General features: G+C 44.1%; 1 protein-coding gene across 2 annotated transcripts in view; it reads right to left on the bottom strand.

Annotated features, from left to right (window-relative positions):
* Nucleotides 1-17,755, bottom strand: part of rasgrf1 (Ras protein specific guanine nucleotide releasing factor 1) — a 92,899-nt gene that overhangs the window by 57,930 nt on the left and 17,214 nt on the right. For both annotated transcript variants that reach the window (XM_060853336.1, XM_060853337.1), the window contains exon 2: nucleotides 317-423. In XM_060853336.1, coding sequence (XP_060709319.1) covers nucleotides 317-423 — 107 coding nt within the window. The remainder of the gene's footprint in view (nucleotides 1-316; nucleotides 424-17,755) is intronic.

Raw genomic sequence — 17,755 nt, 5'->3', positions numbered from 1 at the left:
TTTTCCATCCCCAGGGTCTCGTGCAGGTAGCAATAAAACATGGAAATGTAGAAAACAGGTGCAGCCATTCAGCCCTCTGATCCTGCTCCACCATTCAATATGGCTGGTCAGGGCTGATCATCTAACTCAGCCCCCTGTAGTTGGGGTTGCTAGATTGCAGACTAATGTAGATCAATGGGCATGGAAAGGTATGAGTGAATAGGACTCTGAGAAGTCAGGGTACAGACAGCAAAGATTGAGATAAACTCAAGTTTACCAAGACTGTATAGTGTGAGGTTTGCTAAAGATGTATTAGAATAGTTAAGCCCAGCCTTACCTTGCATGGCCAATTGCTGCAACCCAGTCATCACACTCTTTCACATCCTCTGTCCTCAGGTCCAGGGTTTTCTGAGCATCATGGCCAAAGTTTATTGTGAAGTAATACTGTCAAAACATAAAAATCACATAACTCTTAAACACAGTCATTGTCTACTGCTATTTGTTGGATATATTTGAGGCGATTTCAAAGCATAACCTTCCAACGCCATCCCCACACAATCACCCTTGGTCACCTGATACACCAATCCCCACAGTGATTCATCTTACCACGGCCAATCAGAAAGTGGGCAATCTCTTCATAAAGTGATTAGATGATTCTCAACTGTTGGATAGAGCTCTCAAGGAGAGTGGAATCAAGGGTTATGGAGATAAGGCAGGAACAGGATACTGATTAAGGATGATCAGCCATGATCATATTGAATGGCGGTGCAGGCTCGAAGGGCAGAATGGCCTACTCCTGCACCTATTGTCTATTGTTGATCATGTGCTTTCTTGTCCCTCCTTAGTTTCCATTTGTTTATGATTAATAAACAAAACTGTTCATTGCAAACATGAAAGGAATTGCTTACAATGTTCGTTAATGCCCCTGACTCTCTTCTGAAGAAGGGTCACTGGGTCCAAAACTCTGTGACTGTCTCTTCAGAGATGCTGCCAGACCTGCTGAGTTTCTCCTGCAATTTCTGGTTTTGTCTCAGGGCTCTTGCTTACCATATTATCCAAGAACTTAACCTTTAGCTGTGAACTGCAGGTCAGTCCTGGAGGGCTGGGAACACTGGAAAGATCAGCACAGCAATCCAATGAGATCAAAGCAATCAAGGCAGGAATGCGGAGAACATTTCAGTGGGACTCACCAAGTGGTGGAAATGCAAAATAAATTCCCACTGAACTCCATTGAAGCATGCAGTCTTAGTAGGTTCAGGAAACTATTACAACCTTGGGGTGTAGTCAGAGGCAAATTCTATTACTAGGTTAACCAAGTCACCCAGTGTGGCTCCATTCTCTTAATGATGGTGCTGGTTTGAACTGGGTGAAAGTCGAATCTTATAAAAGTGTTGCTGCCTGAAGCAAACTCTCCTTCTCTCTGTCCCCCAGCCTGGATCAGCTCTTCCTGTACAGATGCAATGTGTGTGTTTTAGCAGATATGAAGACAGGAGAGGAAACTAACTGAGAAATGAAAGCTGACACAAGGTCATTCAAATGGATTTCCTGTCATTGCAGAATAACTGAACTGTAGAGGAGATGTACACAAAGAGCCATCCCACACCAAACCCAGTCTCTTTCTCTCCTCTGGCAGGTCCTGGATAAAGGGTTCTATTCTCAGCATTCATCAACACAGATCCATCAGAGGAGACTCTCAGCTACAGACCATGAGGCACCAAAGGTGATCCTACAACTAACAGCTTTTCGTTGGACAACTTCAGGCACCTGCAAGACCAAAGCATCAATAAACTCTCACCTGAAACCAATCAGACAGAGGGAGAGAGGGATTCTATTAAATCAAACAGAAAGAAATCGTTTGACCTGGGTGTAGAAAGTGGGCCGGAGCTGCAGGATATCAAACAGCTTTATCTGAGAAACGTTTCTGCATAAATAGTTGTTAGAAAATGTAACCTGTACCTGTATGTAACCTGTACCTGTATGTAACCTATACTGTATGTAACCTGTACCTGTATGTAACCTATTCCTGAGATGCTGCCTAACCTGCTGTGCTTTGACCAGCAACACATTTGCAGCTGTGATCTCCAGCATCTGCAGACCTCATTTTTTACTGTATGTAACCTATACTGTATGTAACCTGTACTGTATGTAACCTGTACCTGTATGAAATCACCACATTGTGGATTGAATTGCTTTCAGTTTAGTTAAAGAATGTCATTTGGAGAAAATGGATGCTATCTTATTCTGGAATGGAAGAAAAAATTCAGACTAAGTTGACAGAAAAACATAATTTGTATTAAACCAAAAATACCCGTCACCCACCATTGGCAGTGGCATGTTTAGGTACTGCATGAAATCACATGATGGACATGTATTTCATGTCAAAAAGTGTGGCCTTGGAAAAGCACAGCAGGTCAGGAAGCATCCGAGGAGCAGGAGAGTCGATGTTTCAGGGATAAACCCTTCATCAGGAATGTCATGTGAGTGAGAGCACTGATGCTCTTACCTCCTCCACCTGCTTATTTCATTCAAGTGACATTGTTCCTCGGGGAGTGAGCAGGAGAGTCCTCTTGTCTCCGTAGAAGATGAGTTTTGTTGATGATTGTCACATTTTATCCAAGTGCCCATCATTGTGTTTATTGTGGAGGGAAATCTCCTGGATTTATATAGCAACTTTAGTTGAGTCAAAACATCTCAAGACACATTGCACGAGTATTCACTGAGAAAATCTTACACCAGTCTTACACAAATAGATATTCAGACTGGTGTCTAGAGGTTAAGTCAGAGAGAAAGGTTTTAAAGACCAACTTAAATGGGGACAGAGGGATGGGCAGGATTCAGGATAGAATGCCTTTGGCAAGAAACTACAATTCCCAACAGTGAAGCAATTAAAAATGATGATGCAGAGAAGACCAGGATTAAAAGAATCGGGAATTCTCGAAGCATTATGGGTCTGGCGGAGGTTACAGCAATGGGGAAGAAAGATAATCTGTGGCTGTTTTCATCTACAATTTCAAACTCTCATAGAGGCTTCCCAATAGTTACCTTGGCACACCCTTGGAACAGCTCCTGTTAACCTAGAATTTACATTTTTCCATTTAGCCGTCATTGAAATCCATTTAAATAAACTAGGACAAAAAATTCTGCCAATATAATTCTTTCTCCAAGAAAGTCAGCAGACAAGCAGAGAGAGAAAGGGGAGGAAATGCATTTCCAAATCTGGAGTGTGAGAAAGTAGAATAGTGCTGCGAGATGAGAATATGTGGGACGCACATTCTTGACGAAACTGTTGGTCTAGCATTCAGAGATGTGTTATTTTCTCATCAACAAAGTGAGCACTACTTCATAGTGGAAATAAAAATGCTAGCAGGGCTTTTTACAGAAAGTGATAATAGCAGATTTCAGTCAAGGCAGATCATATTTATAACACAAGGCTACACATCTAGTGAGCTGAAAGTGTACAAAAAGAGAGAAGTTATGAATGGATAAAGTGACTGTTATTGGTTTATATTTCCTCATCAGCAGCAGCCAAATCTAGTACAATAAAAACAGAAATTGCTGGAAAAGCTCTGCAGGTCTGGCAGCATCTGTGGAGAGAAAGCAGAGGTAACATTTCAGGTCGAGTGACCCTTCTTCAGAACTGTTCAGAACCTGTTTTGAAGAAGGATCAATGGACCTGAAACATTAACTCTGTTTTTCTCTTCACAGATGCTGTCGGACCTGCTAAGTTTCTCCAGCAATTTCTGTTTTTGTTTTGGATTTCCACCATCTGCAATTCTCTGGTTTTTGACCAGTATCTATTACTCTTGTATCATTACAATCATTGCTATAATTTTAAAAATACATTGATTGAACGGATATGGGCATCACTGGCTAGGCCAACATTTATTACCCATTCCTAATTACACAGAGAGCAATTAAAAGTCAGCCACGTTGCTGTGGGTCTGACGTCACACGTAGGCCTGACTGGGGAAGGACAACAATGTATTTGCCTAAACGGCATTAGTGAACCAGATGGCATTTTCCTCAATATTGGCAGGAGTCCCACGCTCACTATTAGACTCTCCATTCCAGATTTTTATTGCTTTTAAATTCCACCATCTACCATGTCCCTAAAATATTACCTCAGTCTCTGGATTACTAGTCTAGCAATAATACCATTAGATTAGATTACTTACAGTGTGGAAACAGGCCCTTCGGCCCAACAAGTCTACACAAGACCCTCCGAAGAGTAACTCACCCAGACCCATTCCCCTACATTTACCCCTGACTAATGCACCAAACACTACGGGCAGTTTAGCACAGCCAATTCACCTAACCTGCACATTTTTGGATTGTGGGTGGAAACCGGAGCACCCGAAGGAAATCCACACAGACGCAGGGAGAATGTGCAAACTCCACACAGACAGTAGCCTGAGGTGGGAATAGGATATTGCCTTTCCATCATTTAACAATAGTCATTTGTGGAAAATTCCACGCAATAATAAATGCTGGCCCAGCCAGTGACGCCCACATCCCAAAATTAATTTTAAAATGTTATACAAAGTAGAGAGGAATGAGACACTTTGTAAATGCATATGTTGGTCAAGTTTGAGCACCAGAGTTTGGCAGATGAAGGGCTGGCTAAATATGCCAGAGTTGTTTGGGCAAAGCTATTTGCCCCACAGGACAACAGCTGAGAATTAACACCAGAGTAACATAGATGCCAGAAGGAGCCACAACGTGAGAAATGTCACCATTATAGAGAGAGCAGGGACAGCCATTAGCAGAAACAAACATTGACTCAAAGTACAAGGGACAGGAGGTAAGGAGCATTGATTAGCAAATGAAGGTAAAGGTGTGGAAGGCCTGAAAACATTGTACAGGTTCCGAAAATGGACCTGGAAGAGAATATATCCCCAAGGAAAGACTGCAAATCTGCGAAAGGAATTCTTACAGAGACAGGGGAAAGTTTAAAGCAGTATTCCTGAGTATAATCATGTCTCAGAAGGAGATGAGAGGATGAAGGAGCTCATGGTTGGATATGAACAGGAACTGTGCGACAGGTTGGGATTCTAACAAAGTAGGAGAAGCCTTGACATTGAAGTGAGTTGGCAGCGAGAAAGAAATTAGAAGACAACTCGATAAAAGATGCAAAATAAAATGAGTCTAAGAACTGAAAAGAGTTAGGTGTCTATACTGAGGTACTAGACAGGAACAGGCCACCCTATTGTACAGATGGGGACCCGCACGGAGAAAGTCCTGCTGGGTTTGAAGCATGTGGCTAACACCAGACTAGACACGGGATTTGAAAAAAAATTACTCATCAAGATGCAGGAAAAGTGATCATAGAATAGAATCCCTACAGAATGGAGGCAGACCATTCAGCCCATTGAGTCCATACTGACTCTCTGATGAACATCCCACCCAGACCCACTCCATCCCTGTAACCATGCATTTCCTATGGCTAACCCACTTAGCCTGCACATCCCTGAACACTCTGGGCAATTTAGTGTAGCCAATCCATCCTAACCTACACATCATTTGAGCACCCCACACTGGCACGGGGAGAATGTGCAAACTCCACACAGTCAGTCACCCGAGGCTGGGATTGAACCTGGGTCCCTGATGCTGTGAGGTGCTGTGCCACCCATCTGGAAGGAATTCTTAGTTCATTTAGAAGCATACTCCTGGGAAGGTAAGTGAATGAATATAAAAGCCGCACTTTTCTCAGGGTGGAACATTTCAAAGGGAACCACTTTTGAAACCACCTCAAGCAGCAGGTGATATAGAAGTGAAGCCATGGAAATTATACAAAGATGGTTAAAGATTAAACGATGCAGTCAGAGTTCGGCAATTCTCAATTAGGTCTGACTTACTGAACGTCAGGTGAATTCAACTTAAAACAGACCCTTCAACATTCTACTGGTATCAGAATGAGAAACTGGCTGGATATTTATGATGAATATCAAAGATTTTCTGTGGGTGGTCCCATTGAATTTGTGACGTGATAATTAAACCAAAACAAATTGCAATTGAGACTTCAGGGACCCTTAGGTGGAAAGGAAACAAATGTTTACTTTTCATCAGTTTTGTTCAAAGATTGTTTGTACATCTTCGGAAGTTTTTATTTTTTTAAAGAAAATCTTATTGTAACATAGCAAGCAGTTAAGCAGGAGATTCAGGTGAAATGATTTGTGAATTGATTGGGTCAATATTAATGAGGGAAGGGTGGAACTGGTGTGTGTGTGGAAGGAGCAGAAAGACCGAGGAGTTAATAAACTCTAGTCGCAAAGGAAGGTAACTTGCTTTCTGTCTCAACAACTGACATTTTCTGCACAAAAATTGTGTACCACATCTATCCCGCATTGCAATAGTGGAATTAACTCTGCTTTTGGAAACACTTTGGAATTAATGCTGCTTTTGCATTTTATGAAGTAATTAGAGCACAGGTCAGGCCATTCAGCCCAACCAGACAATGCTGATGATTAGACTCCACCCCAGTGTTCTCCCACAAATGTTCATCTCAACCTACCATATCATCTTAGCACTATCTTCCTCACATATTTATTTGGCTTACCCTTAAATGACTATCTGCCATTTACCCATTCACTTCCTGACACCGCTCTAGCCTGGCTTACTATACCAATTATTGGAAACAGCTATAATCTTTCCCTGTGTCACTGAATCCTCCATTATAAACATCCTGGCAGTTATCAGAAACTGAAATGGACTAATCATGTAACTACAGCAGATGCACCAGCAGATCAGAGGTTCGAAATACTGTGGTGAATAACTCCCCTCCTGACTCCCCACAGCCTGCCCACTATCTACAAGGCACAAGTCAGGAGGGTGATGGAATACTCCCCACTTGCCTGGATGAGTACAGCTCCAACAACACTCAAGAAGCTCGACATCATCCAGGACAAAACAGCCACTTGATTGGCACCACATCCACAAACATCCATTCCCTCCACCAACAATGCTTAGTAGCAGCAGTATGTATTTAGTCATAGAGTCCTACAGCACAGACTCAGGCCCTTTGGCCCAACTGGTCCATGCTGACCAACGTGTCCATCTATCCACGCTAATCCCATTTCCCTCCACTTGGCCCATATCCTTCTAAATCTTTCCTACCCATGTATTTGCCTTTTAAATGTTGTTAATGAACCCACCTCAACCACTTCTGTTGTGCATTCCATATGCGTACCACCCTCTGTGTAAAAAGGTTGCCCCTCAGGTTCCCTTTTATTCTTTTCCCTCTAACCTCAAACTGATGCCCTCTAGTCCTCGATTCCCCAACCCTTTGAAAAAGACTGAGTGCATTCACCCTATCAATGCCTCTCATGATCTTATACACCTCGATAAGATCCCCCCTCAGTCTCCCACACTCTAAAGAAAAAGTCTCAGCTTGTCCAACCTCTCTCTGTAACTCAGATTGTGAGTTCAGGCAACATCCTTGTAAATAACAGCTGCACGCATTCCACTTTAATACCAACCTTCCTATAACAAGGTGACCACTGTGGTGTCTCAGTGGTTAGCACTGCTGCTTCACAGCGCCTCTGGGTTTAATTCCAGCCTCAGGCCATTATCTGTGTGGAGTTTGCACATTCTCCCCATGTCTTCATGGGTTTCCTCCAGGTGCTCTGATTTCTTCCCACAGTGACAAAGATGTCCAAGCTAGGTGAATTAGCCATGCTAAATTGCCCGTAGTGTTCAGGCATGTGTAGGTTATGTGCATTAGTCAGGAGAAATGTAGAGTAATAAGGAATGGGTTTGGGTGGGATACACTTTGGAGGGTTGGTGTGGACTTGTTGGGCCAAATGGTCTGTTTCCACACTGTAGGGATTCTATGAAAACTGCACACAATACTCCCAAGTGCGGCCTCACCAACTTCTATAAGATGTGCTGGAGAAACTCATCAAAGATCCTCAGACAGCACCTTCCAAACCCATGACAACTTCTATTGTCAAGGATAGTAGATGGATGGGAAGACCACCTCCTTCAAGCCACTCACCATCCTAACGGAAATCTATTGCTGTTCCTTCAGTGTTGCTGGGTCAGAAGGTCAGGAGTTCACTCCTCAGCTACAGTATATTGGTGATCTACCTACAACACATGGACTGCAGATGTTCAAGAAGACAGCTCACCATCACCATCTCAAAGGCAGCTAGAGATGGACACTAAATGTTGGCCCAGCCAGCAACATCTCTGTCCCATAAGTGAATAAAAAGGAAAAGTACAGCAAGGGGAGCTAATTATGTTCTTAATAGCGAAGAATGTGAGTCCAGATGGCTGCGTTCCTACAGGTGCCAGGTTTTGGGACATTTGCTCAGGGCTGAAGAGGAACTTGCAGTGGGAGAAGGAGAATCCAGTCATCACAGTGAATCTAGACCCCCATGTCATTGGCATGACAAAGAAAGTGCTTCTATGTAGCTATTATGAGGAGCCAGGCACCAAATTGAGAAGCAGAACTTCAAGGATTATAATCTCTGGATTATTACCTGAGCCATGGGGATATTTGCAAAACACAGATCAGATTAGAGGGATGAATGTGTGGTTTAAAGATTGTCATGGGTGAAGTAAGTTCTGGCTTGAGCGACCCTGGCCCCAGTAATAGTGACAATGGGATCTATACTGATGGGACAGTCACTGCCACAATATATAAGGAGCTAGATAGGATTTTAAACTAAATTAAACTGGAAAGATATAGTAAATTGGAGGTAAGACTAAAGAGATAGTTATTTATATGAGAAATGATAAAAAGAATGTGGCAGGGAGAAATAGAGAGTGCAATTCTAAGAAAAGGCTAACAGATAAGACTAGAAGTTACAAAAAGAATAAAAGGATAACTCTAAAGAGTTTGTTTCTGAATGCAAGTAACCTTCAAAATCCGACAGGTGAGCTGAGATGATTAGATTCTCTACAGTATGGATACAGGCCCTTCAGCCCCCACTGACACTCTGAAGAGTAACCCACCCAGACCCATTTCCCTCTGACTAATGGGCAATTTAACATGGCCAACTCACCTGACCTGCACATTGTTGGACTGTGGGTGGAAACCCACACAGATACAGGGAGAATGTGCAAACTCCACACAGACAGTTGCCCGAGGCTGGAATTGAACCCAAGTCCCGTGAGGCAGCAGTACTAACCACTAAGCCACCGTGATATTTCACAATATAAAGAGTAGATACATTTCAATGGGTAAGAAAGATTCCAAGGGACAGTCTTACTATTTGTGGTGAACTAGAAATTGTAAAGATAGTCTCAGCGTTAAAGAAAAGGAATATATTGATGCGAAGACAGGTCACAAACCAGAAAATTGGACAGACTGTACAAAACAGCAAAGAATAACCAAAAAAACCAGAAAGGAGGGAAACATTAGAGTTTGAGAGAAAACTAACCTGAAATATAAATGCAAATAATGAATTTCTGTTATTGTTTCTAAAATAAATAGAGTTAACAATACAAATGTTTATCCTATAGAAGGTAAGACTGGAGAATGAATAATGGAAAATAAAGAAATGGCAGATGAATTGAAGAGGTATTTTGCAACAGTCTTCACAGTTGAGAATAAAAGTAACTTGCCAGAAGCAGGTGATAATTCAGGGAAAGGGAGAAAGGAACTCAGGCAAATCACAATCATTGGACAAGTGGGACAGAGTAAATTGTTAGACCTGTGGACCAACAAGTGCCTAGATGCTGCAGGGCTTCACCCTCGGGGCTTAAAGAAAGTGTCTAGTCAGATCGTTGATGCATTGATTTTAGTTTTTCAAAGCTCCTTTAATTCAGGGACTCTCCTCTTCGATTAGAATAGGGTAAATGATGTAACTCTTTAATTCAAAAACAGTACAAGACAAAGAGTTGGCAACTATAGGTCATCTAGTTTAACATCTTTCAGAGGGAGAATATTAACAGGTGTTTTTAAAGAAATTTTGGCAGGCTAATCATAAGTTCAGAAAATCAGGCAGATTTGACATGGGTTTGTGAAAAGTAAGTCATATCTGTTGGAAGTTTTTGAGGAAGTAACATGTGCTTTGGATGAAGAGAACCGATGGATGTTCTGTACTTAAATTTCTTTAAATTATTTGACATAACATCACATCAGCGCTTATTGTGAGAAATGAATATAGGAGGTAACATATTGGCATTGATAGAAGCTTGGAGAAAGTGAGGACTGAAGATGCTGGAGGTCAGAGCTGAAAATGTGTTGCTGGAAAAGCACAGCAGGTCAGGCAGCATCCAAGGAGCAGGAGAATCAACGTTTTGGGCATGAGCCCTTCTTCAGGGATAGAAGCCTGGCTGCCTAACAGAGTGTAACCAATACACAGTGGCTCAGTGGTTAGCACTGCTGCCTCACAGCATCAGGGACCTGGATTTAATTCCAACCTCGAGTGACTGACTATATGGAATTTGCATATTCTCCCCGTGAGCGTGTGGGTTTCTTCCAGGTGCTATGATTTCCTCCCATAGTCCAAAAATGTGCAGATTAGGTAGGTTAGCCATGCTAAATTGCCCATAGTGTCCAGGGATGTGTAGGTTGGGCAGATTAGCCATGGGAATCGTAGGAGGGTGGCCCTGGGCAGGATGCCCTTCAGAGGGTTGGTGTGGACCTAGTGGGCTGAAGGGCCTGTTTCCACCCTGTAGGAGGGAACAATTGGTGGTTTTAAGGATGGCAGGATGTAACAATTGGTGTTCCACAGGGGTTGGTGTCAGGGCTTTAACTTGTGCTTCAGCTCAACGTTGAGTTCAACAACCTCAACTCTGTCCTCCACGTTGACTAGACCCTCTCCCACTCCCACTCCTACCCATCACTGCAATGTTTGAATGAACTTGCTGTCAACAGAGCTGACCTATCTCCTGCTATTAACACCTATTAATATCACCTAGTCTTCCTCTGTATCTGTTCTCTGCTACCATGAACATTCCCTTTGTCTTTTGCTTCAGGCACCCATTCTGGTCCATTTGTTTCTCTTTGTCGACCTTTTGTTTCATATCAAATCCATGAGTCTTCCCTCTTTTTTCAGTTCCAAAGAAGTCTCATACTGAAATATTAACTCTGTTACTAGACCTGCTGATTTTCTCCAGCACTTTGTTTTATTTCCAGCCTACTGCATCCACTGTATTTTATGTGTGAGAGTGTGTGTACATTGAAGTCAGGCCATGTACCGATTCTCAGAGAATCAAACTTGTCTAACTTCACCCAATGCAAGCGCTGCAGGAACCGGTCGGTGTATAATTGATAAGATCAGATGAAGATTTCCTTAGCTAACGTCTGTCTACCTGAACACAGATAGTCCAACCCCCTTCCATTATAAACTTTAACATTGACACATACAGCTAGACCAGAATTCTGACAACATTGTTCTCCCTCTATAATACACTCCATCGTGGTGTCACATTGAAACACACACTTCTTGTCCTGGATGTATGTCTGAAACTGGGCTAGTATTTCCACACCCCGGGCCTGTGATTCAACACCCTGATTGCATCCTGCAATAGTCAAAGCATTCTAGAGACCAAATTCCAAACTGCAACTGCTTCAAGTAATTTCTTCCTATTCTAAAAAAAATGTGAAGACTACTTCCTGTAGTTCTGCAAATATTAATGAGCAGGTTGGTTCAAAACAATTTATTTATTTCAGTTACATGATGTTCTAGCTAATTATAGAGCTGATGATTGGTTTCCCTGGTAACCAATTAAAGATTTCTTAAATGTACTTTCTTGTAATGGAGTGTGTTCTTCTGGGTCCTATTAATTGAATAATATTGATAGAATGTTCCAAAAAATCAGATAATGATGATTCATTTTCACTGATGGAAGTGGGACACGTTAGGACAGAATTCTTTCACTAGACTGAACAGTCCTGACTTTGTCTCATATTGTTCAGACTATGGCGAATTGACATGACATTGTTTTTTAAATACATAAGCCAGTATTTATATTCAGCATTTTCTGGATCAAAGCATTAGATTGTCCACAAATCAGCTTTAATCTGACTTATTTAAACGATAGTGTTCACTCGAACTGCTTAGTCCAAATTCTAGAAGCTTCCATTTACAAAATGAAGACTTGAGTGGGTAATTCAGAATGACAAAGTACTATACAGTATTGAGATCATTGCATTGTCAGAGGTCAGATGGAAATGATGTTTCCACTAGCAGGAGAGACTAGGACCAAAGGGCTCAGCCTTAGAGTGAAAGGATGACCCTTTCAAACTGAGATGAGGAGGGATTTCTTCAGCTGGAGGCTGGTGAATCTGTGAATGCCAAGTCATTGAGTGTATTTAAGTCAGAGACAGATAGGATTTTGATTAGTAGGGGGATAAAAATTATAGGGTTGCTCCTATATCTTCTAGTCTTCTGGTCAGTACTGAGGGAGCACTGCACTATCAGAGGGTTAGTATTGAGGGAACACGATATTGTCAGACAGGCAGTAATGAAGGAGCTCTGCACTGTTGGAAGGTCAATGGTTAGGGAGTGCTGTACTGTATAAGAGTCAGTATTGAGGGAGATGATTGAGGTCATAAATTTGGAAGGTACTGTTAGAGAAGCCTTGGTGAATTTCTGCCGTGCATCTTGTCAATGGTACACACTGCTGTGACTAAGCATCAGCAGTGGAGAGAGTGAATGTTTGTGGATGTGGTGCCAATCGAGCGGGCTGCTTTGTTCTGGGTAGTGTTGAGTTTCTTGAATGTTGTTGGAGTGGCACCCATCCAGGCAGTTGGCCATATTGCCTTACCTGGTGAAGGCCCTGATGAAGGGATTATGCCCGAACTGTCAAGTCTCCTGTTCCTCGGATGCTGTCTGAGGGTCAGTGCTGAGGGAGTGCCGCACTGTCTGAGGGTCAGTGCTGAGGAAGTGCCGCACTGTCGGAGGGTCAGTGCTGAAGGAGTGACGCACTGTCTGAGGGTCAGTGCTGAGGGAGTGCTGCACTGTCAGAGGGTCAGTACTGAGGGATTGCTGCACTGTCGGAGGGTCAGTGCTGAGGGATTGCTGCACTGTCGGAGGGTCAGTGCTGAGGGAGTGCTGCACTGTCAGAGGGTCAGTACTGAGGGATTGCTGCACTGTCGGAGGGTCAGTGCTGAGGGAATGGGCACTGTCGGAGGGTCAGTGCTGAGGGAGTGCTGCACTGTCGGAGGGTCAGTACTGAGGGATTGCTGCACTGTTGGAGGGTCAGTGCTGAGGGAGTGCTGCACTGTCAGAGGGTCAGTGCTGAAGGAGCGGGCACTGTCGGAGGGGCAGTACTGAGGGAGCAGGCACTGTCAGAGGGTCAGTACTGAGGGAATGGGCACTGTCGGAGGGTCAGTGCTGAGGGACTGCCACACTGTCGGAGGGTCAGTGCTGAGGGAGTGCCGCACTGTCTGAGGGTCAGTGCTGAGGGAGCGTCACACTGTCTGAGGGTCAGTGCTGAGGGAGCAGTGCACAGTCAGAGGGTCAGTGCTGAGGGAGCACCGCACTGTCGGAGGGTCAGTGCTGGGGGAGTGCTGCACTGTCAGAGGGTCAGTGCTGGGGGAGTGCTGCACTGTAGGATGTCATTTTTAGGTGAGCTGATAAATTGAGACCCTCTGTATAAACAAAGATGGTAACTCTTTGAAGAGTGACTGAAGCATTCTCCCAGCATCTTGGCAAATAGTTGACCATTACTTAACATCATCAAAAAGTGATTGGCTGGCCATGCTGTTTATGGGATCTTGCTGTGCAGAGATTGGTTATCGTGCCTACCTATGAAACAGCAGCGAAAAAATTTAAGAAATGTAAGAATTGGAGCAGGAGTTGACCACACTCGCTCTGCCGTTCGATATGATCATGACCAAGGCCCAAGACAGGCTGCTATTCCACTTTCCCACCATCCTGCATATCCCTTAATTCTCTGAGACAGCAAAAATCTGCCAGTAATAAAACCAAGCTGTGTGGATGCTAAAGGTCTGAAACAAACAACAACAGAAATTACTGGAGCAGCATCTGCGGAGTTAACATTTCAGGTCCCTGACAAAGAGCCACTGGACCTGAAACGCTAACTCTGCACCAATGCTGCCAGACCTGCAGAGTTCCTCCAGCAATTGCAGTTTTTATTTGTTAAACATCCATCTGTCTTAACCTTAAATATATTCAGTATTGTGTGGTATATGAGTAGGAAGGGTTTGGAGGGATATGAGTAAAAAATGAGGTCTGCAGATGCTGGAGATCACAGCTGCAAATGTGTTGCTGGTCAAAGCACAGCAGGCCAGGCAGCATCTCAGGAATAGAGAATTCGACGTTTCGAGCATAAGCCCTGATGAAGGGCTTATGCTCGAAACGTCGAATTCTCTATTCCTGAGATGCTGCCTGGCCTGCTGTGCTTTGACCAGCAACACATTTGCAGTTTGGAGGGATATGGGCCGGGTGCTGGCAGGTGGGACTAGATTGGGTTGGGATATCTGGTCGGCATGGACGGGTTGGACCGAAGGGTCTGTTTCCATGCTGTACATCTCTATGACTCTATCCACAAAGCTCTGATGTAGAAAATTCCAAACGGTCACAATCCTCTCACTGAAGAAATTCTCACCACTCTGTAATTGTGAATGCTTCAGCAAAGTTGCTGCTCATTCTGCTACATTCCAGGGAATGTCGACCCAAATAATTCAGCCTGTCTTCATAGGACAACAAGGGGTGGCATGGTGGCATGGTGGCTCGGTGGCTCAGTGGTTAGCACTGCTGCCTCACAGCACCAGGGTTCCAGGTTCAATTCCAGCCTCAGGTGACTGTCTGTGTGGAGTTTGCACATTCTCCCCGTGTCTGCGTGGGTTTCCTCCGGGTGCTCCCATAATCCAAAGATGTGCAGGTCAGGTGAATCGGCCTTGCTAAATTTCCCATAGTGTTAGGTGCATTAATCGGAGGGAAATGGGTCTGGGTGGGTTAGTCTTTGGAGGGACAGTGTGGACTTGTTGGGCTGAAGGTCCTGTTTCCACACTGTAGGTAATCTAATCTCTAATCTAACCCTCTCAGTCCAGGGGCCAGCCATTGGCTCCTGAGCATTACAGGGCATCCTTGTGAATTTGACCAGCTCCTTGGAGATGGCTCACTGTCCTAATAACTACTGGGAAGCAAGGAAAAGCATTGGAGAGTTACCCATGTCCCTGCACTCCTCTCCTTCACACTGAATTTGCTCCTGTATGAGGTTGGATCGGCAGTGGGCATTTTGTATTGAAGTTAAGTACAGGAAGAGGCCATTTGGCCTAACAAGTTAATACTAGTCCAACTGCTCCACATGAGCTTCTTTACAAATGATTTCAACTAACCCAATATTATATCCTTTAGTCCTTCCCTCTTCATGTGTGTATTTTACCTCCCCCTTCAACACATCATGGCTTTGCATATCAGCTGCTTCCTGTGGGAATGTGCTCCACATTGTCACCACTCGCTCACTGGGATTTATTTGTGACAGTTTCATATTGATGCTCTCCCCCACAGATGGAACCACTTCTCTCGTCAAACCCCTTTGTTATTTTGAAGAGCCCTGTTCAGAATGTCATCCAGCTTCTCCTCGAGGTCTGTTTGCAACGGTGCAGTCCCATGATCTCCACCACAGCAAGGGGAAAAGGCACCAGGGCCTGAACTCTGAGCAGACAGAACAGGAACCAAAACCATGCTGTTGCAATCAATCTGACCGACACCACCCTCCAGCTGAATGATCCAACTTACCCCACCAGGTCTGCGGCACTGTGGTGACAAACGCTTTCATTGATGTGATTTATAGACAGCCCATTATCCTGAGACCGCTCCCCCCACCCATACTCTAGTTTCTCCCAAATGGGATGATGATTCCTCAGTATCTTCTCTGCCATGCACCACTCCATAATCTCCGGATTATGGAGATAGAAATTCCGAATTCTCACCACCAAATCCTCTCCCGTTCTGACTGCCATGTGTTGGGAGGAATGATAAGTCGATACTCGATCAATTTGGTCCACATTACAATGGCACCTTCCTTGGCCATCAAGCCCCAGGGCAGAGATGGAATGGGTGCTCCTGGCTCAAAGGCAGAAACACTACTTCCCATTTGCCTGGATAGGTGCAGCTCCAACAACACTCAAAACATTTGAACACCATCCAGGACAAAGAAGCCCCCATGATTGGTACCAGATCGACAAATATCCCCTCCCTCCACCACCAATGCTCAGTAGCAGCAGTGTGTACTATCTACAAGGTGCTCTGCAGAAATTCACCAAAGATCCTTCAACAACACCTTCTAAACTCACAACCACTTCCATCTAGAAGGACAAGGACGGCAGATACATGGGAACACCACCATCTCCTTCAAGGCACATCATCCTGATTTAGAAATATATCATTGTTCCTTGAATGTCAGTGGGACAAAATCCAGGAATTTTCTCCCTAAGGCCACTGTGGGTCTATCTGCACTCATGGACCGCAGTGGTTCAAGAAGGCAGCTCACCCCCCCCTTCCTGAGGGCAACTAGGGATGGGTAATAAATGCTGGCTGGTAATGTCTACAGATACTTTCTCATCTGTTATCTAGAGACAGCCCATCATCCTGAGACTGTACCCACCCCACCCTATATTCTGGGTGTCCCAAATGGGGTAATGATCTCTCTGTATCTGTACCATCAAGATGAGGTGGTAGTGACTGGAGGAGTTCCTCGTCCCTGGGGACACCCTAAGCTGAGTCCTGTCTGGAGGTGTGGCAAAAAACCAGTTCACTCGACAAGCAGTTAATGAAGGGGAGGAGAAATGTCACCAGTTTTCTCCCAATGTTTTGGAACTCTCCCTTCACTTGCATGTGGTTCTGGCAAAACCAGTCACAGCCGCTGATCAAACCAGGCTGGTATTCCTGTTCACTCCTGGAGCTGGTGTTAGTGTTTGATATTGTGTACCGAACATTTTATATAGATTTATCGCCAATACCTTCATACTGTCACCCTGTTGATGTAGTTTAGTTTGTTCATTGGCTGCATCAATACGCAATTACGGACCATTCACCCCCAAAGGACTGGGGTCCATGCAGATGTGGAGAAACAGATTTTAATTGTAAGGATATCCAAGGGTATGAAGCAGATCAGCCATGATCTAATTAAACAACAGAGGGGGTTAAACGCCCAGAATGAATGGTCTCCACACGTCGCTATAACATTTCCTCCTGAGGTAAAAGACTGTCTTTGAGAAAGGATTATAAAATAAGCTTAGAGAAAATGAGAGGTGATCTAATTGAAACATACCAGATTCAGAGATCTCCTGACAGTAGATGCCAAGATGTCGGACTGGAGGCCTGTCACTAGTGCCTCAGGGGTCGGTGCTGGGCCCATTATTGTTTGGTGTTTATATCAAACATATGGACGAAAATGCACAAGGCACGATTAGTAAGTTTGGAGATGACACGAAGAAAAGCGATATCATGGACAGTGAGGAAGGTTGTCAGAAATTGCAGCAGGACTTTGATCAGCTGGGGAAGTGGGCCGAGAAATGGCAAATGGAGCTTAATATAGATAAGTGTGAAGTCTTGCATTTTGGAAAGTCAAATCAAGGTAGGAGTTTCATGGTGAATGGTCGGGCCTTAAGGAGTGTAGTGGAACAGAAGGACCTTGGAGTTCAGGTGCACAGTTCTATGAAAGTGGAGTCCCAGGTAGACAGGGCAGTGAAGAAGGCTTTTGGTACACTGGCCTTCATCAGTCAGGGCACTGAGTATAGAAGTTGGGAAGTTATGTTGCAGTTATACAGAACATTGGTGAGGCTGCACTTGGAACATTGTGTCCGGTTTTGGTCACCTTGTTATAGAAAGGATGTTATTAAACTGGAAAG

The sequence above is a fragment of the Hemiscyllium ocellatum genome, chromosome 39, assembly GCF_020745735.1.
Source record: "Hemiscyllium ocellatum isolate sHemOce1 chromosome 39, sHemOce1.pat.X.cur, whole genome shotgun sequence".
In the NCBI taxonomy this organism is placed as follows: Eukaryota; Metazoa; Chordata; class Chondrichthyes; order Orectolobiformes; family Hemiscylliidae; genus Hemiscyllium; species Hemiscyllium ocellatum.
Note: the sequence above shows the minus strand (reverse complement) of the source record. Positions and strands in the feature narration are given on the sequence as shown.